The following is a 16,045-nucleotide window of genomic DNA, read 5'->3' as shown; positions in this document are numbered from 1 at the left end:
AAGATTCATAAGGAGCCCTTTGACTCTCATTATATTAAGATTGAGATTGTAATGTCAAAGTGACTAAGGGTCCAATTTATCTACGGTGAAAAATGTTGAGGTTCAAATCTCACCTTGGCAGCAATACACTTATCTTCTGCAAAATCCCAGCAATCACTGATGACTCTAAAATTTCCTTTCAATCAATTATCGCAAACAAACTTAAAATAATTTACTTGAGTTTGTTTGACCTCACCGAGCAGCTGTGGACTCGCATCAACACCGACACCAAACTGAGCTGGAAACGACATTTAAATACCTCAGATTTATGCTGTTCTTGTGACTTAATTAAACCAAATTGAAACACATTTTGCATAAGAAGTGGGCACAAAATTAAGGTCCATGTTAAAAGGATTTACCTCAAAGAAACGTGAAGTGGAGTTTGAAACAGAACAAGCTGAAAGGGTCTAATCTTTGAATTTTATTCAGAAGAAGACTTTTTTTTTTTTTTTTTAACCAACACATTAGCCAACCAGCCAGTTGGGAGGTAGTGCGTTTGTTTGGAAATATAAGACCTTTAAAAGCCATTCACTGACTGCACAATTTGTACTGTATAATGTATTCTAATGATTAAATGACCAGCTGAAAATGTGAGAGCTATTTTATACAGAAAAGTGGGCAAAAAATGATCTCTCTGAATGTGACACATCGCTCAAGACCTGCAGCTGCAGCTGCTACTAGATGTGGCTCAACAATGAATTTACCCAGGTAGGCTGAATTCAGAGACCATGTAATATTTTTTTTTCCACTTCACCATTATGTTAGCATGACCATTGCCGTACTGTGCAATTCGGGTCGACAAAAGTTCTGGTTTCAAGCCCAGTCTAGGTTTTCTCCAACTTCAGTTTCGTCCTACTTCCTGTATTTTCCTGATCATGCAATTTTGGCTTAGAAAAATAGCTAAACAAGAACAGGTAGAAAACAAATTCTTCATTTTTGTTTTCTTTTTTGAACCGATTTCATCACCTAATTAGGATGAGATTCTTTCTTGGTACATTCTTGGTATCTGAACACTTAGTCATTTTTTGTTGCTGTTATTTTGGTGCCTTAACCACAAATGCTGACTCTATTCAGAAAATGAATCAGCAGCACATTTACAGGCAGATTAATAACCGTCCCAAATGACGTGTTTAGCTGTTGCCAGATCGAGTAATTATCTTCACCGGTCTCCCCTCTGTTCTGCTTTGATGCATGTGTGTAATCGGTGCTTGAAACTGCTTGCTGTGTGTTCTTCCCACCGGGACGTGCGAAGTGTATTTACAAAGTCTTTGAGTGGAGCTCATGAACACACACACACACATGCACGCACACGTACACTGTGTAAACACAGTGAACGGAAACTGTAGCACTTGCATGAAATGAAATAATACAAGCCTTCCCTGCATCTGTTGGCACATTAGGAATAATGTGTTGATCAATGTTGGAAACAAAGTTGCTGACCTGCATATTGATGGAGCAGTTGGTTTTGTCCCAGCTGTTGCATCTGTTCAAACACACACACACACAAACACACGTTAAACAACATCTTGTGTATATCTTAATGATAGCATTAGTGGTGAAGCTTAGGTGCCTAATACAGAATCTTGTTCCTGCTAATGACTAAATGACAGAGTACTGCAATGTTATTTCTTATATTCGCTCCCTGCAATGTTGTGTTTACAGCGTTTAGAATGTCTCAAACAGCGAGTCATGGTCATCATTACTCGGACTGCTCCTTTAACTGTGCCTGTTTGCATGAGGAGTCACCTTTAGCTGCAAAACTTTCAGGGGAATAAACTCTACGTGTGCGTTCCTGCTGCCAGCAGTCAAGTTTATTTGTTTATCACATTTCAGTAGCAAGGCAGTTCAAAGTGCTTTGCATCATAAAAACACAAAGTCAAAAAAGACACCATGCAGTCAACAACTGAGCAAACCAGTTGTAAACCCTACATTAAGAGGATTGCCATTATCAAAATCCTCAGTAAGCATCACATATGTTGGTGAATGTTTCTTCACATATTATGGTTCAGAAGCAGCTCTAAACAGGTAGGGTTTTTAATCTTGATTTAAAGTAACTCGGTTTTTTGGCTGTTTTGCCGTTTTCTGGACGTTTGTTCCATATTTGTGCAGCATAGAAGCTGAATGCTGCTTCTCCATGTTTGGTTCTGGTTCTGGGGATGCAGAGCTTGATAGCAGTTGTTGCTGTACACTGTGGAACAAACTTGCTTTTTGTACATATTTATATTTATTTTTTTGTTTTTATCTCAAACACTTAAGTGTGACAGACAATTAAAACCAGCAGACACAGAACACGTTGAACTTGGACTAAAAAAAATCACTGTGAAAAACAAAAATGACAGATTTGTGAAATTGGCTGGGCGGAAGTCCATTATTTTGTTTAGCAGAAGATACAGAGACGTAATAGTTAAAAAAACATGAGAGAACCTAAACCGAATGGATTGACCCAAAAGAGAATATACACAAATGTACACAGCATCTAGAGAGACTAAATTAAACTTATTCTGGTTTCCTCGATATTAAAGTACACAACAGAGTGGATTTTGCATATGTCCTCTGGAAATGAGCACCTTTAAGATAACCAAGGACCTTCTTAGCGAAGACCTTTAAGTCTCTGTTGAATATAGATCACTCCAAATTCTTTCTTATGATTTCCAGGAAATCATGCCAAGTTCTTTCTAACCTGTAAGGCAGGTAATTTAATTTGTTAGAAAAAGAAAGTAATAGAATTATTACAGAAGCTCTTTCCTTTCATTTTTCACAAGGACAGACAGAAACCATACTCTCTCCATCTTTGTCTTCTCTGTTTGCCGATCAATCACCTTTCAAACCTTTTGACAAAACAGTCTGAATTATTGAGGTCAATTTTTTTATTTTATTATTTTTTTTGGTTGTCTTCATGGAAGCTACGTACTTTTCTTTTTTAAACTCATTCATTCTCTTCACATGCTTGACTGTGTTTAGTCTTTTAGTGTTGCGACTGTTGGAGAGGCAGAGCAAAACCTCAATCAGCAGCAGTTGATCATAGTCGATGAACTGGCAAATTAATAACCCGGAATGCTGGATGGTTCATTTAGATTCATCAGTTACGCTCTGTAAACACTCAGTGTTTGCATTGCTGATCATTGTTTTCATAACCTGTAATTTACTCCAGTTGTGGTTTACTGGAGTTTAACAAACTGTTGGTGCTGCTTCATATCCCAGGTTTATTCATGCCAGCCCTGTTGGCCAGGAAGCTTCACATTTAGCTGAGTCCAGTTTGCGTGGACGATGTCATCTATTCATCTCAAGACAATTGATTATCTTCAGATTTCTCAAGCAAGAAGGTTTCCCCGCAGATTTTCTTGGACAATCTGAATCCTTCTTCACATCAAGCAAACACCTTAACTTATAGTTCCTGATGATAGAAAACTTTCAGCTGAAGTATTATCCGCAGCAGTTTCCTCCATCTGAGGCAGTTTTGATACAAACCAATTATAGCTCCACAGTCTTGGAGGTAACCATTGGTAACACAAGAACACGTTGATTTTCCCCTCTTTTCCAGCAGTCAGTTTGCTTTCTAGATTGATGGGTGATTTCAGATGGACTCTCACAGCTTCAACCGAGTATTATTATTGTTACTATTATTATTATTGACCAGGACAGAAATACAGTAAAAATGGGCTACAGTCATTAGCTATTAAAGAATGGAAATATTATTTATATAGCACTTTTTTATCTCAGTTCTCACTAACCAAAGTGTGTTCAATAAGATCTAAAAAGATGCATTTATTGAAGTTTGTGGCAGAAAGTTGGTGCTTTTTTCTGATCACTTTCAACTTTAATGTGAAAACAATTATCTGGCACTTTGTGTTGTGCTGTTGCCAAAACTACAGCACAGTCAATGCCAAGATTATGAGTAATGGCTTTATGAACAAGTGTACCTCCTTCATAGCTTCCTAATGATTCACTGAAACCGCTGCATTAGGTGATACACACATGGTCGCACCACGAGTGTGTTACCTAATGGACTGGCTCATTTTTCCGAGAAAAACATACTGAGCTCACTTCAAACCACGGCCAAATCAATGTTGAGCATCACCACAGAGAGAACAAACAATATCTGCACCAATTACCAATTTGTTGCACTTACTTCCTGTTTGTTTCAGGATTGATTTGAAGATGCTTTTATGGATTTCAAAAAGTGTTAATGGTCTTCCTTTGCTTTTATCCTTTAAACTTTGCTGACCCTTCAGGTTTTTCCCAACAAAACAGACACTGAAACAAACTTTTATTATTGGGATTCTAGTCACGGCTGCAGTAATTTTTTATATTTTTGTATCAAAAGCCATTAATTCTTTACATTATTACTTCATTTTTATTTATTTATTTTTTTCAAAAAGAAAGTACTACATTTACTCTTTTTATTTATAACATTAGCTATGTTAGTTTTAGTCTGAATACAAATTAATTAGAATTTAATTTATTTATTCTATTATCTTTTAGCAGTTCCTTTATTACTGTTATTCATTTGTCATCAATCCAGATTGCTGTCCTGTCTCTAGTGTTTCCTTACTTTAACATTTTTAGTTTTCAATTAAGAATGTGGCTACATAAGTATGGTCACCAGTGAGTAAAGTATTGATGGATTCGTTGTCAAACTAAGATTTTAATTGTCTTATTACAAATAAGGAGATAATTGAGTTGGAAAACAAGTGTATTGTTCTGTCCCCAGAGCAGGTCGGGCCTCACTTCCTCTCAGTTTCTCCAATATCCAGGGTGATATTAGAGAAACATGTTTTTGGAAGTGCAACAGTTCCCATTTACTTCATTATCTGAGACAACAATAAACATGTTCAGAAAATGATAAAGATTAAATCCCCGTAAGCTTTAGAAAGACAATCTCAGCTGCGCTTTCTGTGTGTTTGTTCAGTAGTTTGCAAGGAAGTTGCCTCTTCCTGTGTCCTCAAATCCAAACACATGCTCGCTTATGGAGGAAATTCTTGCATGGCCCTAATAAGGATGAGTATTGGATTCTGTCCCTACCACAGTTACCCTTTTACTGGTCCACAGATATTAAGAAGACAATAAAATATCAGGTTTTTGTGATACAACAAAATGAGACCATTGGAAAAAAACATTCTAAGCAATTGTCTCCTTCAGCGTGACATATATTATCTACAATTCAAATAAATGCATACATAGCCATACCCAAGTGATCTTAATAATGAACTTTTTTCTAATTGCTCCTGTATAAAGACAGTTTCTCTAGATTCAATTGGACATTTTTCATTTTTAATTGCCACGCCTACACAACTTGTCTGAATTCTAATGTTGTGGAATTTTTCCTTTAACAAGGAGTGAGGAAAAACTGTTTCAAAGGCCAAGGAACCAGAAAAAGAATGTATTCTTAATCAGTATTTATTCGACAGCTCTACAGTGTTCGAAGTCTCTGCTCACTGATTGCAGTCCACACTATCTAGCACGCCACCTGTCTTTGCCATCACTGCTTCTGGTGTATAAAAAAAAAAAATAAATTAAAATGAGTAAACAATGCTTAGCCTGGTGGGGGGAAAGTAAAGCCCACCGGTTTTTTTAATATACCGAGGGAAACCCTGAAACGCCTGTAATTTAGCAGACCAACAAGTTGTCATAGTGTGTGGTGCAATTCTGCATACAGAATATTCATAAACCAACTCATTCAGCAGACAGGGAGAGATATAAAGTAATAGTTATCTTGTCAGGTTCATCTACCAACAGACTGTTTCATTTCACATTTCTTCAAGGGACAGCTGTTAAGCTCTGAAGCATAAAATTGCTTTAAGTGCCAGTTACAAAAATGGAGCCATCGTACCTCTTAACACTCACTCAACCCAACTTGGAGCCTTTGTGGTACAAAAAAACCCCCACAATGAACAGTAGCAGGAGGGGGGACAAACTGTTCTGGTGCATCGTGAGAGGTTCATAATTTTGACATAGCTGTGTCACTGGAGCATGGGTTGCCATGGTTTCAACATCACTTACTCTGTGTGTGTTGATTGAATACCCAGTTGAGACCAATTGATGGGGAATGATAGTGAAGTACCAAATGCTGAGGTGTGACCTGCCAATCTCAATCTCTTTGGTAGCATCCTGAGAAATAACACTGACTTCTTGCCCCTTTTTTGATGGGCTGCACATGGTAGCACATCCAGTATTCATGCTGCTCAGGTTCCGCTGCTTTTACCTCAGGAGCATTTATTCAAGCACTCCGCTATGTTTATCAGCTCATGTTCTTTGGTATTTGATGGTAGTAGAAAGAGAGGCAATTGGCCTTTTGAGATGTGCTGACATTTTAGCACACGCTACACATTACCTGGGCTGTGACTTTGCAATCTGTAGGGAGTATCAAAAACAGAGAGCCAGGGGAAGCAAGCAGAACCAGTGGAACTGAGAAACGCTGCTCTATTCAGGGGCTATTTTAGGTCATACTAAAAAAAAAAAGCAGACCAAATTTGAGAGGTGATTTAAAGTAAAACAAAAGACAACAAGTTCTTCTAATGGGTTCATCCACCATATGACATGCTTACCTATTTATTACAGTTTCTTCTGTCGTTTAAGATGGCATTTTGAAAGCTACTTCAAAACACTTTGGAAACGTTATATCATATTCAATTATTTCCCTATTTGAATTTATGCGGTTTTGTTGCATTTTTACCAGCAAATCACTTTATATAATCAAAGAAATTTGAAAACTTTTATAAAAGTAACAAAGATTTCAATCAGGCAACAAACAAAAACAGGCGACAACAGGCACAAAATTAGCTCTAGTCAACATGGAGACGAACACATACATTTTGTAAAAGATTACAGAAAAAATATGCGTCTATGGCAGAATGTCGCACCACTGAAAAAGCTGTTTGGTTGCACTACAACATCGCTACAGAACGACGCAAATGACATTTGTTCTGTGTTATTTGTGAGAGGTTTGTGATGTGTAAGAGTGACTTAAATTTCTCATGTTAAACACACTTAATGAATTACATTAGCAAAACTTATGAATTGAGTTCATTCATAACTCAATTATGAAAAACAGTAGCTGTTTTTTTTGACTGTTATAATATATTGAGTTGGTCAGATGTAGGACACGAATGCGGCATTGAACTCAATTGTTTCAAGTAAAAAGTTCCTTTAAGTTAAAGATTTGTAACGTTTAAGACAACTGAACACAGAAAAGTAAGTTGTCATCACTAAACGAAAATAATTAAGTGAGATTAATGTCAATAAGTCCATGAAATGAGCTACAGCCAAAAACACTTTTTACAGTGTATGCCTCCTACACAGCTGCTTTCAAAGCTGAGGCAGGGAAGAAGTTGATTTCTTAGAGACTGTGTCTTTATTAAGTTTTAGCCACTGGAGATGGAGTACTTAATGTTTAAGTGATTACTGGCTCTCAAATCCTAAATGGTCCCAGGGTATTTGCTTTGGAAGGACAGGCTACTCAGAGTAACAGCTATAATAAATCAGATCGGATGCAGATACGGCCAGCAAGACTTGTGCGATTTTATTTCTTTAATTCATATCTAGATAAAGGTCTGGAAGAAATTAAGAGACCACTGCACTGAGCCCCATTGAAAATCTCACGGTTATCCCACCAAATACTGATTTCTGAACTCTTCCTGAGTTAAAACACTGTTTCTAAATGAATATGAACTTGTTTTCGTTGCTTTACTTGAGTTCTGAATGCATTGCATCTTTCTTGTTATTTCGACATGAAAGGCCAGAGAACACACAGAGACTGCTGGCTGCATATCCAGGGGATTTCAACTAACAGGTCTTAGGTGGAGTCTAAAGGTGGGGAAGTTAAGGTGTTTGTGGAGCAAACCCCTCAGCTTGTTATGTCTCTGACGGGTTTTATAAGTCTTTATAAAACCTGATGATGTCACGATGTCAATGCTGAGGTGAAAAGTTTTTGCATACCTAAATGAATGGTGTGCAGTTCAAAGGGTTCCGCTGCATCATACGCAGCAGCTGGGTATTTTACTCTCCCTCTACTTCCTCCATACCTGATTTTATTGGGTTTCATATTAATGTTTTCATTAAAGACGCTGATATTTGTGAGTGAAGGTAGGATGGAGTGAAAGATCATTATATGGATCAGTACCATCTGGTCTGGTGACAAAAGTGAAAGGAAGTGGAAAACAGATCTCTAAGTTTTCCTTGTGAACCTGCAGTTGGTAAGTGGAAAACATAGATGGATATATTAATGGATGATTTGTCTGGAAATTTAAGTACATGTTACATATTTCTTTTTTTATGTTTACGGAGTTTTGTACAAAATATGTTTGTTAAAATCACAGTAGTCGTATTTGTGCTCCCTATTCCTAATGAATGCTGATGTAAAAAGGTTTTTGTCATTGGTGCAGGAGGTTGACACTGGCAGAACATTCTTGCATTAAATAATAAAAACAGGAACAAGAGAAAATGACCCTGTTAGTCAAGACAGTAATGCTCTTTGCGGTTCATCAAATAAATTTGACAGTAATTCTTTCTAGTGCACAATTTATCATGCCATCATAATTTGAAACTTTTTTATGACTCAAATCCATTTTTGCTAGAGAAGTTCAAGTGCACATCGCTGCACTGCGCTTCTGGATAGCATTCAAACTTCAAAAATAGCGGCTGGCTGCAAATGACTTTGTTTGAGCCTTTTGATCTCATCTACAATCAAATACAAATTACAAGTAATTTTCTTTCTGGAAGGGCTGGCTCCGGGGTTTTCAGTGGGCCTGGACATGGGGGTGTGACCTGTTTGTCTTTTTAATCAAAAGCTTGAAGGTCATAATTATCTCTATTATTACTGCCTCAATCACAGCTTTGCTCATCTCTGATTCTTGAACATTGTTACTCCAATCATCCGAACATTGTTCATATTTTAAAAGGGAGACTTTTCACTTTGTCGTTTGAGCTTTATGTACCCATTCTGTTTATTGGCATCTGACTCTCCCCCACTCTGTCCTGTTTTCAGGAGCCGTGGTCATCGCCTTTGTGGTCTGCTGGCTGCCCTATCACGCTCGCCGCCTCATGTTTTGCTACGTCTCCGACTGGTCAGAGTGAGTAGCTGTTTTTTTTTTTTTTTCTTTCTCCTTAGTCTTTTTTGCGTTCCATCTCCAAAAGCTTGTTCGCCAACAGGGCACCGGCATTTTTTAGACCGCCGTATGTTTGCTTATATTCATACTTTCAAAAGAACATACGGACAAATGAACTTAGGTATTGACTAAACAACTCATTGAGTCATCGGTTAAAAGCGTCTGACAAATGGAAGCAGGAGAGCTACATCTTGTTGATTAGATTAAATTCTTGTTCTCTCACTTGCCTTTTCCATCACTTTCTTTCTATTTTTAGTCCATCAAAATATAATTTGTCTGGTTAAATCAAATGGAGCACATTTGAGAATATTAATATTAGTCACTCTCATCTGCTCTTTCGTACACAATGAAAAGCAATAGAGGTAAGAAATAAATGACCATGAAACGGTAAAATACACAAGGATCTTTTTTAGACGCTTTTGTACGTCATGCTAAAAATTCTCAAGGTGTAAATTTATCAATCTTGTTTTCTCCAAATTTCTAAGCTAATTCTTTTGCTGCTGATGGTTCTGACCTGGTATGTTGTCACCAAGTGTAATTTTTCAGTTATATTCAATTTAAAGGGGCAGTATTATGGGTTTTCCAGGAACATAGTGACATTTTGAAGCACAGTCAAGTAACTTTGTTAGCTTCACTTGTTATAAAAATGTTATATTTATCAAAAATGATTTAAAAGAAATTTGACTTCCAAATTTAATGCCTTGAAATTGGGCCTCTGTTTCTTTAAAAATTCCTGCTCGTTCTGAAACTCCGCCTTCAGGAAGTCTTCATAACATCGCTCCTTTGTTTACCCTTTGACAACAATTTTACTAGCGTTTCACTGAGAAGCAGCTCGTATAATGAGATCAGCGAATTAGCAATTTCACCAGGTGTTTGCTAATTGCTGTGGGGTAGCTGAGGGGTGAGGACTGCTCTGGAGGAAGCTTGGAAACTTCGGAGCTGCAGCTCAGACAAGGAGCTGCGTCTCAAAGGTGGAGCTAGGTCCACTCAGGTGTTTTGCACAGCTGAATGGTTGAGATGAAAGGATTTCTAAAACAAGGCATCACTTCAGGTATGTTTTTGATGAGGAAATTACATTTTGTACAAGATGTAAAGCTCAAAAATCTAGATATTTTCCGTAATATTGCCCCTTTAATTAAAGAATTTTAGATATGAACATCTACTTTGGTGAAATGTCCAAATTTGCCAGGGGTGTGGTTATGGTTTCACAGGGGGGTTAGTTCCACTTTAGCTAGACAGTCATCACTTATTTGCACAAGTAATTTGTGCATAAACCTTAAAGGTCTTGGCTAGCTTAGTTCCTTTCAGTTGGTATAACATTGGGATTTTGTCCTCACCGTCCCCTTTACCTGCTCCGGTTTGTACATGGCCTGCTACAACAGTACAGCATTTATTCTAGTGGTACCCAGAACCAGAAATCTGGAACATATTGTTCTGGTATTGCTATAGCTATATAATCTTAATGACATAATTCAGAGCACCAGGACCACAAAGCTTACACGCAAGAGAAGATTCCACACTGTCATGTAAGGCAGCTCTCCTCTTGCCTTTTTATTCATCTTACCCAGGGATGGGCAATCCTGGTCCAACACACTTGAATCCAATAGCTGAATCACCTCCTAAGTGCAGTCAAGTTCTCCAGAGTCCTGCTAACGACCTCATTATTTGACTCAGGTGTGTTGAAGTAGAGATGCATGTAAAAGTTACAGGAGACCGGCCCTCAAGGCCTGGAGTTGCCCACCCTTGGAAGTTTAGAACCCTTGTTCTAACCTTCCATTAGTGCCATCTTTCATTCTCACCATTTCCTCTTACCACTGTTGAGCAGAAGCAGCTGAACTCCCTTTGCACATGGCAGCCCTTATGCATGTAGACTGACCCAACACCAGACCGGTGCCAGACGGACCAACTGTGTCTGTGCTCTGCCAAACCAGATTACTGGGAAATCCCTGACAAAACTGTATTTTTCTCACTGGCTGGTGGAGGGTATTTACCATGGCTGAGACAGTAATTATTTATTTACATGATTCATGCATCCATGACTTGTGATACTGTCTTTCAGTGTTAAACCTTGTCTCACTCCTAGACAAAGCAATTTTCTTGAGCCATCTTTTCTCTCACAGACTTAAAAACCGACTCAGAGTTTTCTGTACGTTTGTGTTTCTCTGTTACTGCTGCCACTGCCTCTCTACTTTTTCAATAGCATAGAAGGTACTCCTAGTTGAGTGCTTGTGTTTTTTGTGTGTATGCTCTGTTTTCTCAAACCCCGGGCATTGGTGGCAGACAGCCGCTCACCTGATTCCGCTGGAGGTCCCTTCCTGTTAGAGGGGAGTTCTCTCTACTCTCATGATTGATTGCTGCACAGTTAATGTCTTGATGCAATCAACTGTCCACTGCAGCTACATGCTCATATAGAAGGGATGATTGCCGCAAGTCTCAATCCAATCTGCTATCTTTCTTTGCAAAACTTTCATTACCAGTTGAAATGATAAACTGTACCTGACTGCATTTATTCAAAAGAGAGATCAAGCTTGAATGTATTTATTTGAATTTGAGCTCAACTGTTTGGATTGAATATGTATTTCTGAATTTAAATGAGATGTTTTTGGTTTGTTTTTGTGACTTGAGGCAACCATCTTTGTGAACTAGTGCTCTGCAACTTATCTGAACTGTATTGAATTGAATTGAAGTGAATTGAATTGCTGGAACACTAAAGCCTTTGAACTGGTTTTGTAGTCCTTTCCAGACTGATAGATGTCATTAACCGTGTTTCCATCAAAGTTTTCTTTAAGCACATTTTTTAAAGTATCGCACTAGTTAATGATCAGGTGGGTGTCGCTAGTGACATTACACTCAGCTTTTGAGTTAACTCATGATTTAACAAATGTATCATTGACGTTTTTGGAAAGCTTTTCTCCCCTCAGTTAAAATCCTAATTTTGTATGTTCTCAGTTTATCTTTATTAAATGTTCAAATTTGTTTGATGATCTGAAATGGTACAAAAATAAAAAAAAAATGTGAAATGTGTATGCTATGACCATATTTTACACCCTCGTGATATCTTCTTCTCTTTACTGATATCTCAGCATTTGTCTGGGCTTATGTAACTTTTCCTCCATTAATGTCCTCCCCTTCTCTAGCTCTGTAGCTTAATCTCCTGCTTCCTTATCGTCAGTCTCTATCAGAGATAGATTCAGTCACTTCAAGGTTTTCCACTCCTTTTAAACCTTGCCGTTTTTGTAGCGTTTATAAGGTACAACATAAATAGATTGCATCAAATGAATTTACTTATTTTACAGCACTTTCACAGTGATCCTCGCAGAGATGATGTGTCTATTTTCATCCCTCTGGAGATTAGATTTGTACCACATGGATTTGGAAAGCTGACGTACATGACTGTGTATCTGTGAGATTCCAGCAGAGAGGGCTGCCGAATCTTCCTGCCATTGGTTTCCTGCTTTCACAGCATTAAGAAAGTTAGTGGCTGGCAGGAATCCCAAGGCTAAATCTTGAAAACCTTTCAATAATGGCTTGTGTTTTTGGAAGTGGACCACAGGCTTAGAAATGTGCATTATTAGTTTACGCAGCGTCATCTCTTTGGTAATAAGAGCGAAAAGATCACTTTAAAGATAATTAGTTTTGGTAATTATATTAATGTGTTTGTGTTTTAGGTCTCTCAGTTATTTTGTTAAAAAGACTAAAATTCCAAAGGCGAGTCGTTAATGATTCTCTGTGCTCATCAGATGTACTCTCATGAGTTTGATCATGTCATCAGTTTGTCATTAATACAGAAGTCTGTTAATGACGATCAGATTTCAGCCAGGGGTCATGTATGGTGTGAGGTTTGGAAAGTTACACAGTCAAATATTAACAACAACTCGGATTATTTAGCCTGTAATGGGAGTTCATTTGCCAAAGTCATATTTTTACCAGGCCTTTCATTCATTTATAAATGTCACAGTTTCAAACTAAATATTTAGATTTAAACTAAATATTTAGCTAATATGCAAATTTGCTTGCCAACAACTGGAAGTGGACTGTCAAAATAAAATCTGGGTCTTACAAACCTTCATATAAACTCCTGCTGGCAGGCTGGGTGTTACTGTTACTGTAGAGATCCAATGATACAAATCTGTACCACCATTAAGACTGTTCATCCTATGTTTTAAGTTGAAATGTTGTAAATGTTGAGAGGAAACGGGACAATCATGAAGAGGTGACACGAGCAACTCTTCACCAGCCAGCGGTGGAGCCAGATAATGTTCATATTAGCGGTCAGGCTGGGACCGTTGCTCACTTAGGCCATCTGATTGGCGCCAGAGCCACTTCATCAGACCATTTAAATTATTTCACTAATGACAGAATTTGCTCATTCCAGAGGTGTGCTCCACTGGTAAGTTACCTCCCTATGGGAACAACCAATCACTTGGCAAAGGATGGCTAGGCCTTCCCCTGGTTCACAAGACCCAGCTTTTTTTTTTTTTGGTAGTCCACTTCCAGTCATCAGCAAGTGAATTTGCAAAACGAGCTGAATATTTTCCTCTGAGCTAAATATTAGCTAACATCCATATTCATTGAATATTTGACTTCAAACAAAATATTCAGTTTAAAGCTCAGTAATGCAGACATGGTCGGACAGCGGGCAGAGAATGTTCAGTCAGACCATTAGTTCCCTAAAAAACTTTTAAAAGTGCACATGGTGTCAAATGTCATTCTGCAAAGGGTGAGGGGGGTAACAACTGGTGCGTCAAAACCAAACATTTCACATTTTTCCTTTCGTTTCCTTTCTACCCTCTTTATTCTCGCAGCAACATGTACGACTTCTACCACTACTTCTACATGCTGACCAACGTGCTGTTCTACGTCAGCTCGGCCATCAACCCCATCCTCTACAACCTGGTGTCTGCTACCTACCGCCAGATCTTCTTCACCACGCTGCGCTACTTCTTCGTGCCCTGCCGCCACACACCCAGGAAGCAGCTGCACCCCCTGACCCGCCACTCCATCAGCATTTCCAGCAACCACACCTTCTCCACCAACATCATCAAAGAAACAACGTACTGACAGTACGGAACTGCTTGCTGCCGTGCTGCGGCGGCAGAAGGAAACCTCCGTTAGACGTTGGGTCATGGTGCTCGTCGTGGAACTGTGGTGATCATCATTTGTCCTGGTAAACCAAGTACCCACCCAGAGACCACTGTCATTTGACTGCAACTGCACAATGTCTCGTGACTTCATCCAGCATTGCATGAAGTTGTGCCAAAAAAACATGATAGCATAAAACTTGAAGAAGGAGCGAGAGTTACTAACTGATTCAATCATTCAGTGAGGTGAACATTTTGTTTCTTATGATGTTAAATATAAACTTCAGAAACTCTATAAACATGGCCTTTGGCAATACTGTCAGTGCAATGGCAGCCATGGTGTAACCATCATCTGTGAGCGTCTGTGGATAAACCTGACTTTGATGTTAGATGAAGCAAAGCAGGGTAAAGGGCGTAAAGTCTGTGGAGGAAAACCCCTTTCATCACAGGCTCTTTACCCGTCCTGCATGTGTTGGCTTTGGTCAAGCGAAACTGCTGCCCAGCTCTCAGCCTGCAGGAGGTCCTTGTTGTACAGCTCACCCCCTGATATCCAGCGGGGTTTTGTAAATACACTCACAGGGAGAATGTTCATTTCTGACACTTTTCGGTTTTCATAGCAAAAACCTGTGAAAGCATAGCCAGAACAAAAGAGGCTGTGACTGATTGTTGTACTTGTGCATAACTATGTCAGAAATTATACACTCTGGAAATAAAGTCGTTCCTAAACTCAAGTGTCCGCATCTGTTGAAAGAAACAATAAATCAAGTGAAGGACTTCTTGCTAACTATTCCAGATGTCCAGAGATCTCTGGATGCTTCTTTTTGAGCAAAGCAAGGATTGGAAACAATCTGGGCTACTTTACAGCAAAGGCACAAAATAACTTGAACAGAGGATAAAGGAAGAGCGAGCGCCGAGAGACCCACAGAGTTTTCAGACTAGTGTGAATTTTTTTTTTTTTTTTTTTTACATTTATTTTCCAAGCAAATCAGAAGCCTGTTTATTACAAAACAATCAGAGCAGAGAGATCTGCTTATGTGAAAAGTGGCAAACATTATCATTTGGCTTGAGGCCACACAAAACATTCTGTAACAGTTTAAAAGTAGAGGATTTTCAAGGATTCATTAACATTTAACACTTTAATTACTTGGCCTGTAACTTTATAAATAATTAAGCAAATATAAGACTATTGACAGAGTCCTTATTTGTCAATGAGGAAGTAAATGTTAAATGGCTTGTACTTGTTTAGAACGTCCTCAAGTCCAGAGGACCCCAAATGTGAATGTGTGTGTGTCAGTCACACACACATTCACATTTGTGAACCTGTATATTGAGGTGCACCACTGGGCCTTCTGACTGTCACCAGCAGGCAAGGCAGGTGAAGTGCCATACCTGAGGATACAACTGAGATGGATGAAATGTGAGTTGAAACCAGCAGCCCACTGATTATGAGTAAGTGAAAGTTTTTCACAAAGTTTTGAAGTCTGGAGTAATAATTGAAGTGATTAATTGCAGGTAACATTGTAAGGTGAAGCCAAACATTGAGTTTTACTATGGTTTTTCATAAGCACAATGAAATATTCTGAACTTGACCATACCCTCGTTTCCACTGAGGTGCGGCACAGTTTGCAGGCTAATGTCTTCAGCAGAGCTTTTCTCCCCATTTGGACTCTCATCAGGCAGACAGAGTTAAACCCCAGGGCCTAACGTTGCGTCATACTAGTCAACAAACATAACATGTCTTTTGCTTGCCATAGCAGTGATGTTTTTCTGTATCTCAGTCCATGTGCTGTGTTGTGCTACTCCGGTAGCTCCTCCCTGACT

At 38.7% G+C, this 16,045-nt stretch overlaps 1 protein-coding gene across 2 annotated transcripts; it reads left to right on the top strand.

The window, feature by feature from the left end:
* The first annotated feature begins 8,689 nt into the window (after nt 1-8,689).
* LOC148158263 (neurotensin receptor type 1-like) lies at nt 8,690-14,950 on the top strand. Of its 2 annotated transcripts, none has more exons than XM_088006923.1 (2): nt 8,690-9,107; nt 13,949-14,950. In XM_088006923.1, exons 1-2 carry the CDS (start codon nt 9,079-9,081, stop codon nt 14,202-14,204), a joined length of 285 nt encoding a protein of 94 aa, XP_087863049.1. In that variant the 5' UTR covers nt 8,690-9,078; the 3' UTR covers nt 14,205-14,950. The 2 variants fall into 2 exon arrangements, with proteins under 2 accessions (XP_087863049.1, XP_087863050.1); XM_088006924.1 differs by lacking the exon at nt 8,690-9,107 and adding an exon at nt 9,908-10,194.
* The last annotated feature ends 1,095 nt before the right edge of the window (nt 14,951-16,045 follow it).

Source organism: Poecilia mexicana, unplaced genomic scaffold, assembly GCF_051168715.1.
Source record: "Poecilia mexicana isolate PSO_F unplaced genomic scaffold, ASM5116871v1 scaffold_7, whole genome shotgun sequence".
In the NCBI taxonomy this organism is placed as follows: domain Eukaryota; kingdom Metazoa; phylum Chordata; class Actinopteri; order Cyprinodontiformes; family Poeciliidae; genus Poecilia; species Poecilia mexicana.
The sequence above is the reverse complement of the archived record's forward strand: the minus strand, read 5'-3'. Positions and strand labels throughout refer to the sequence as shown.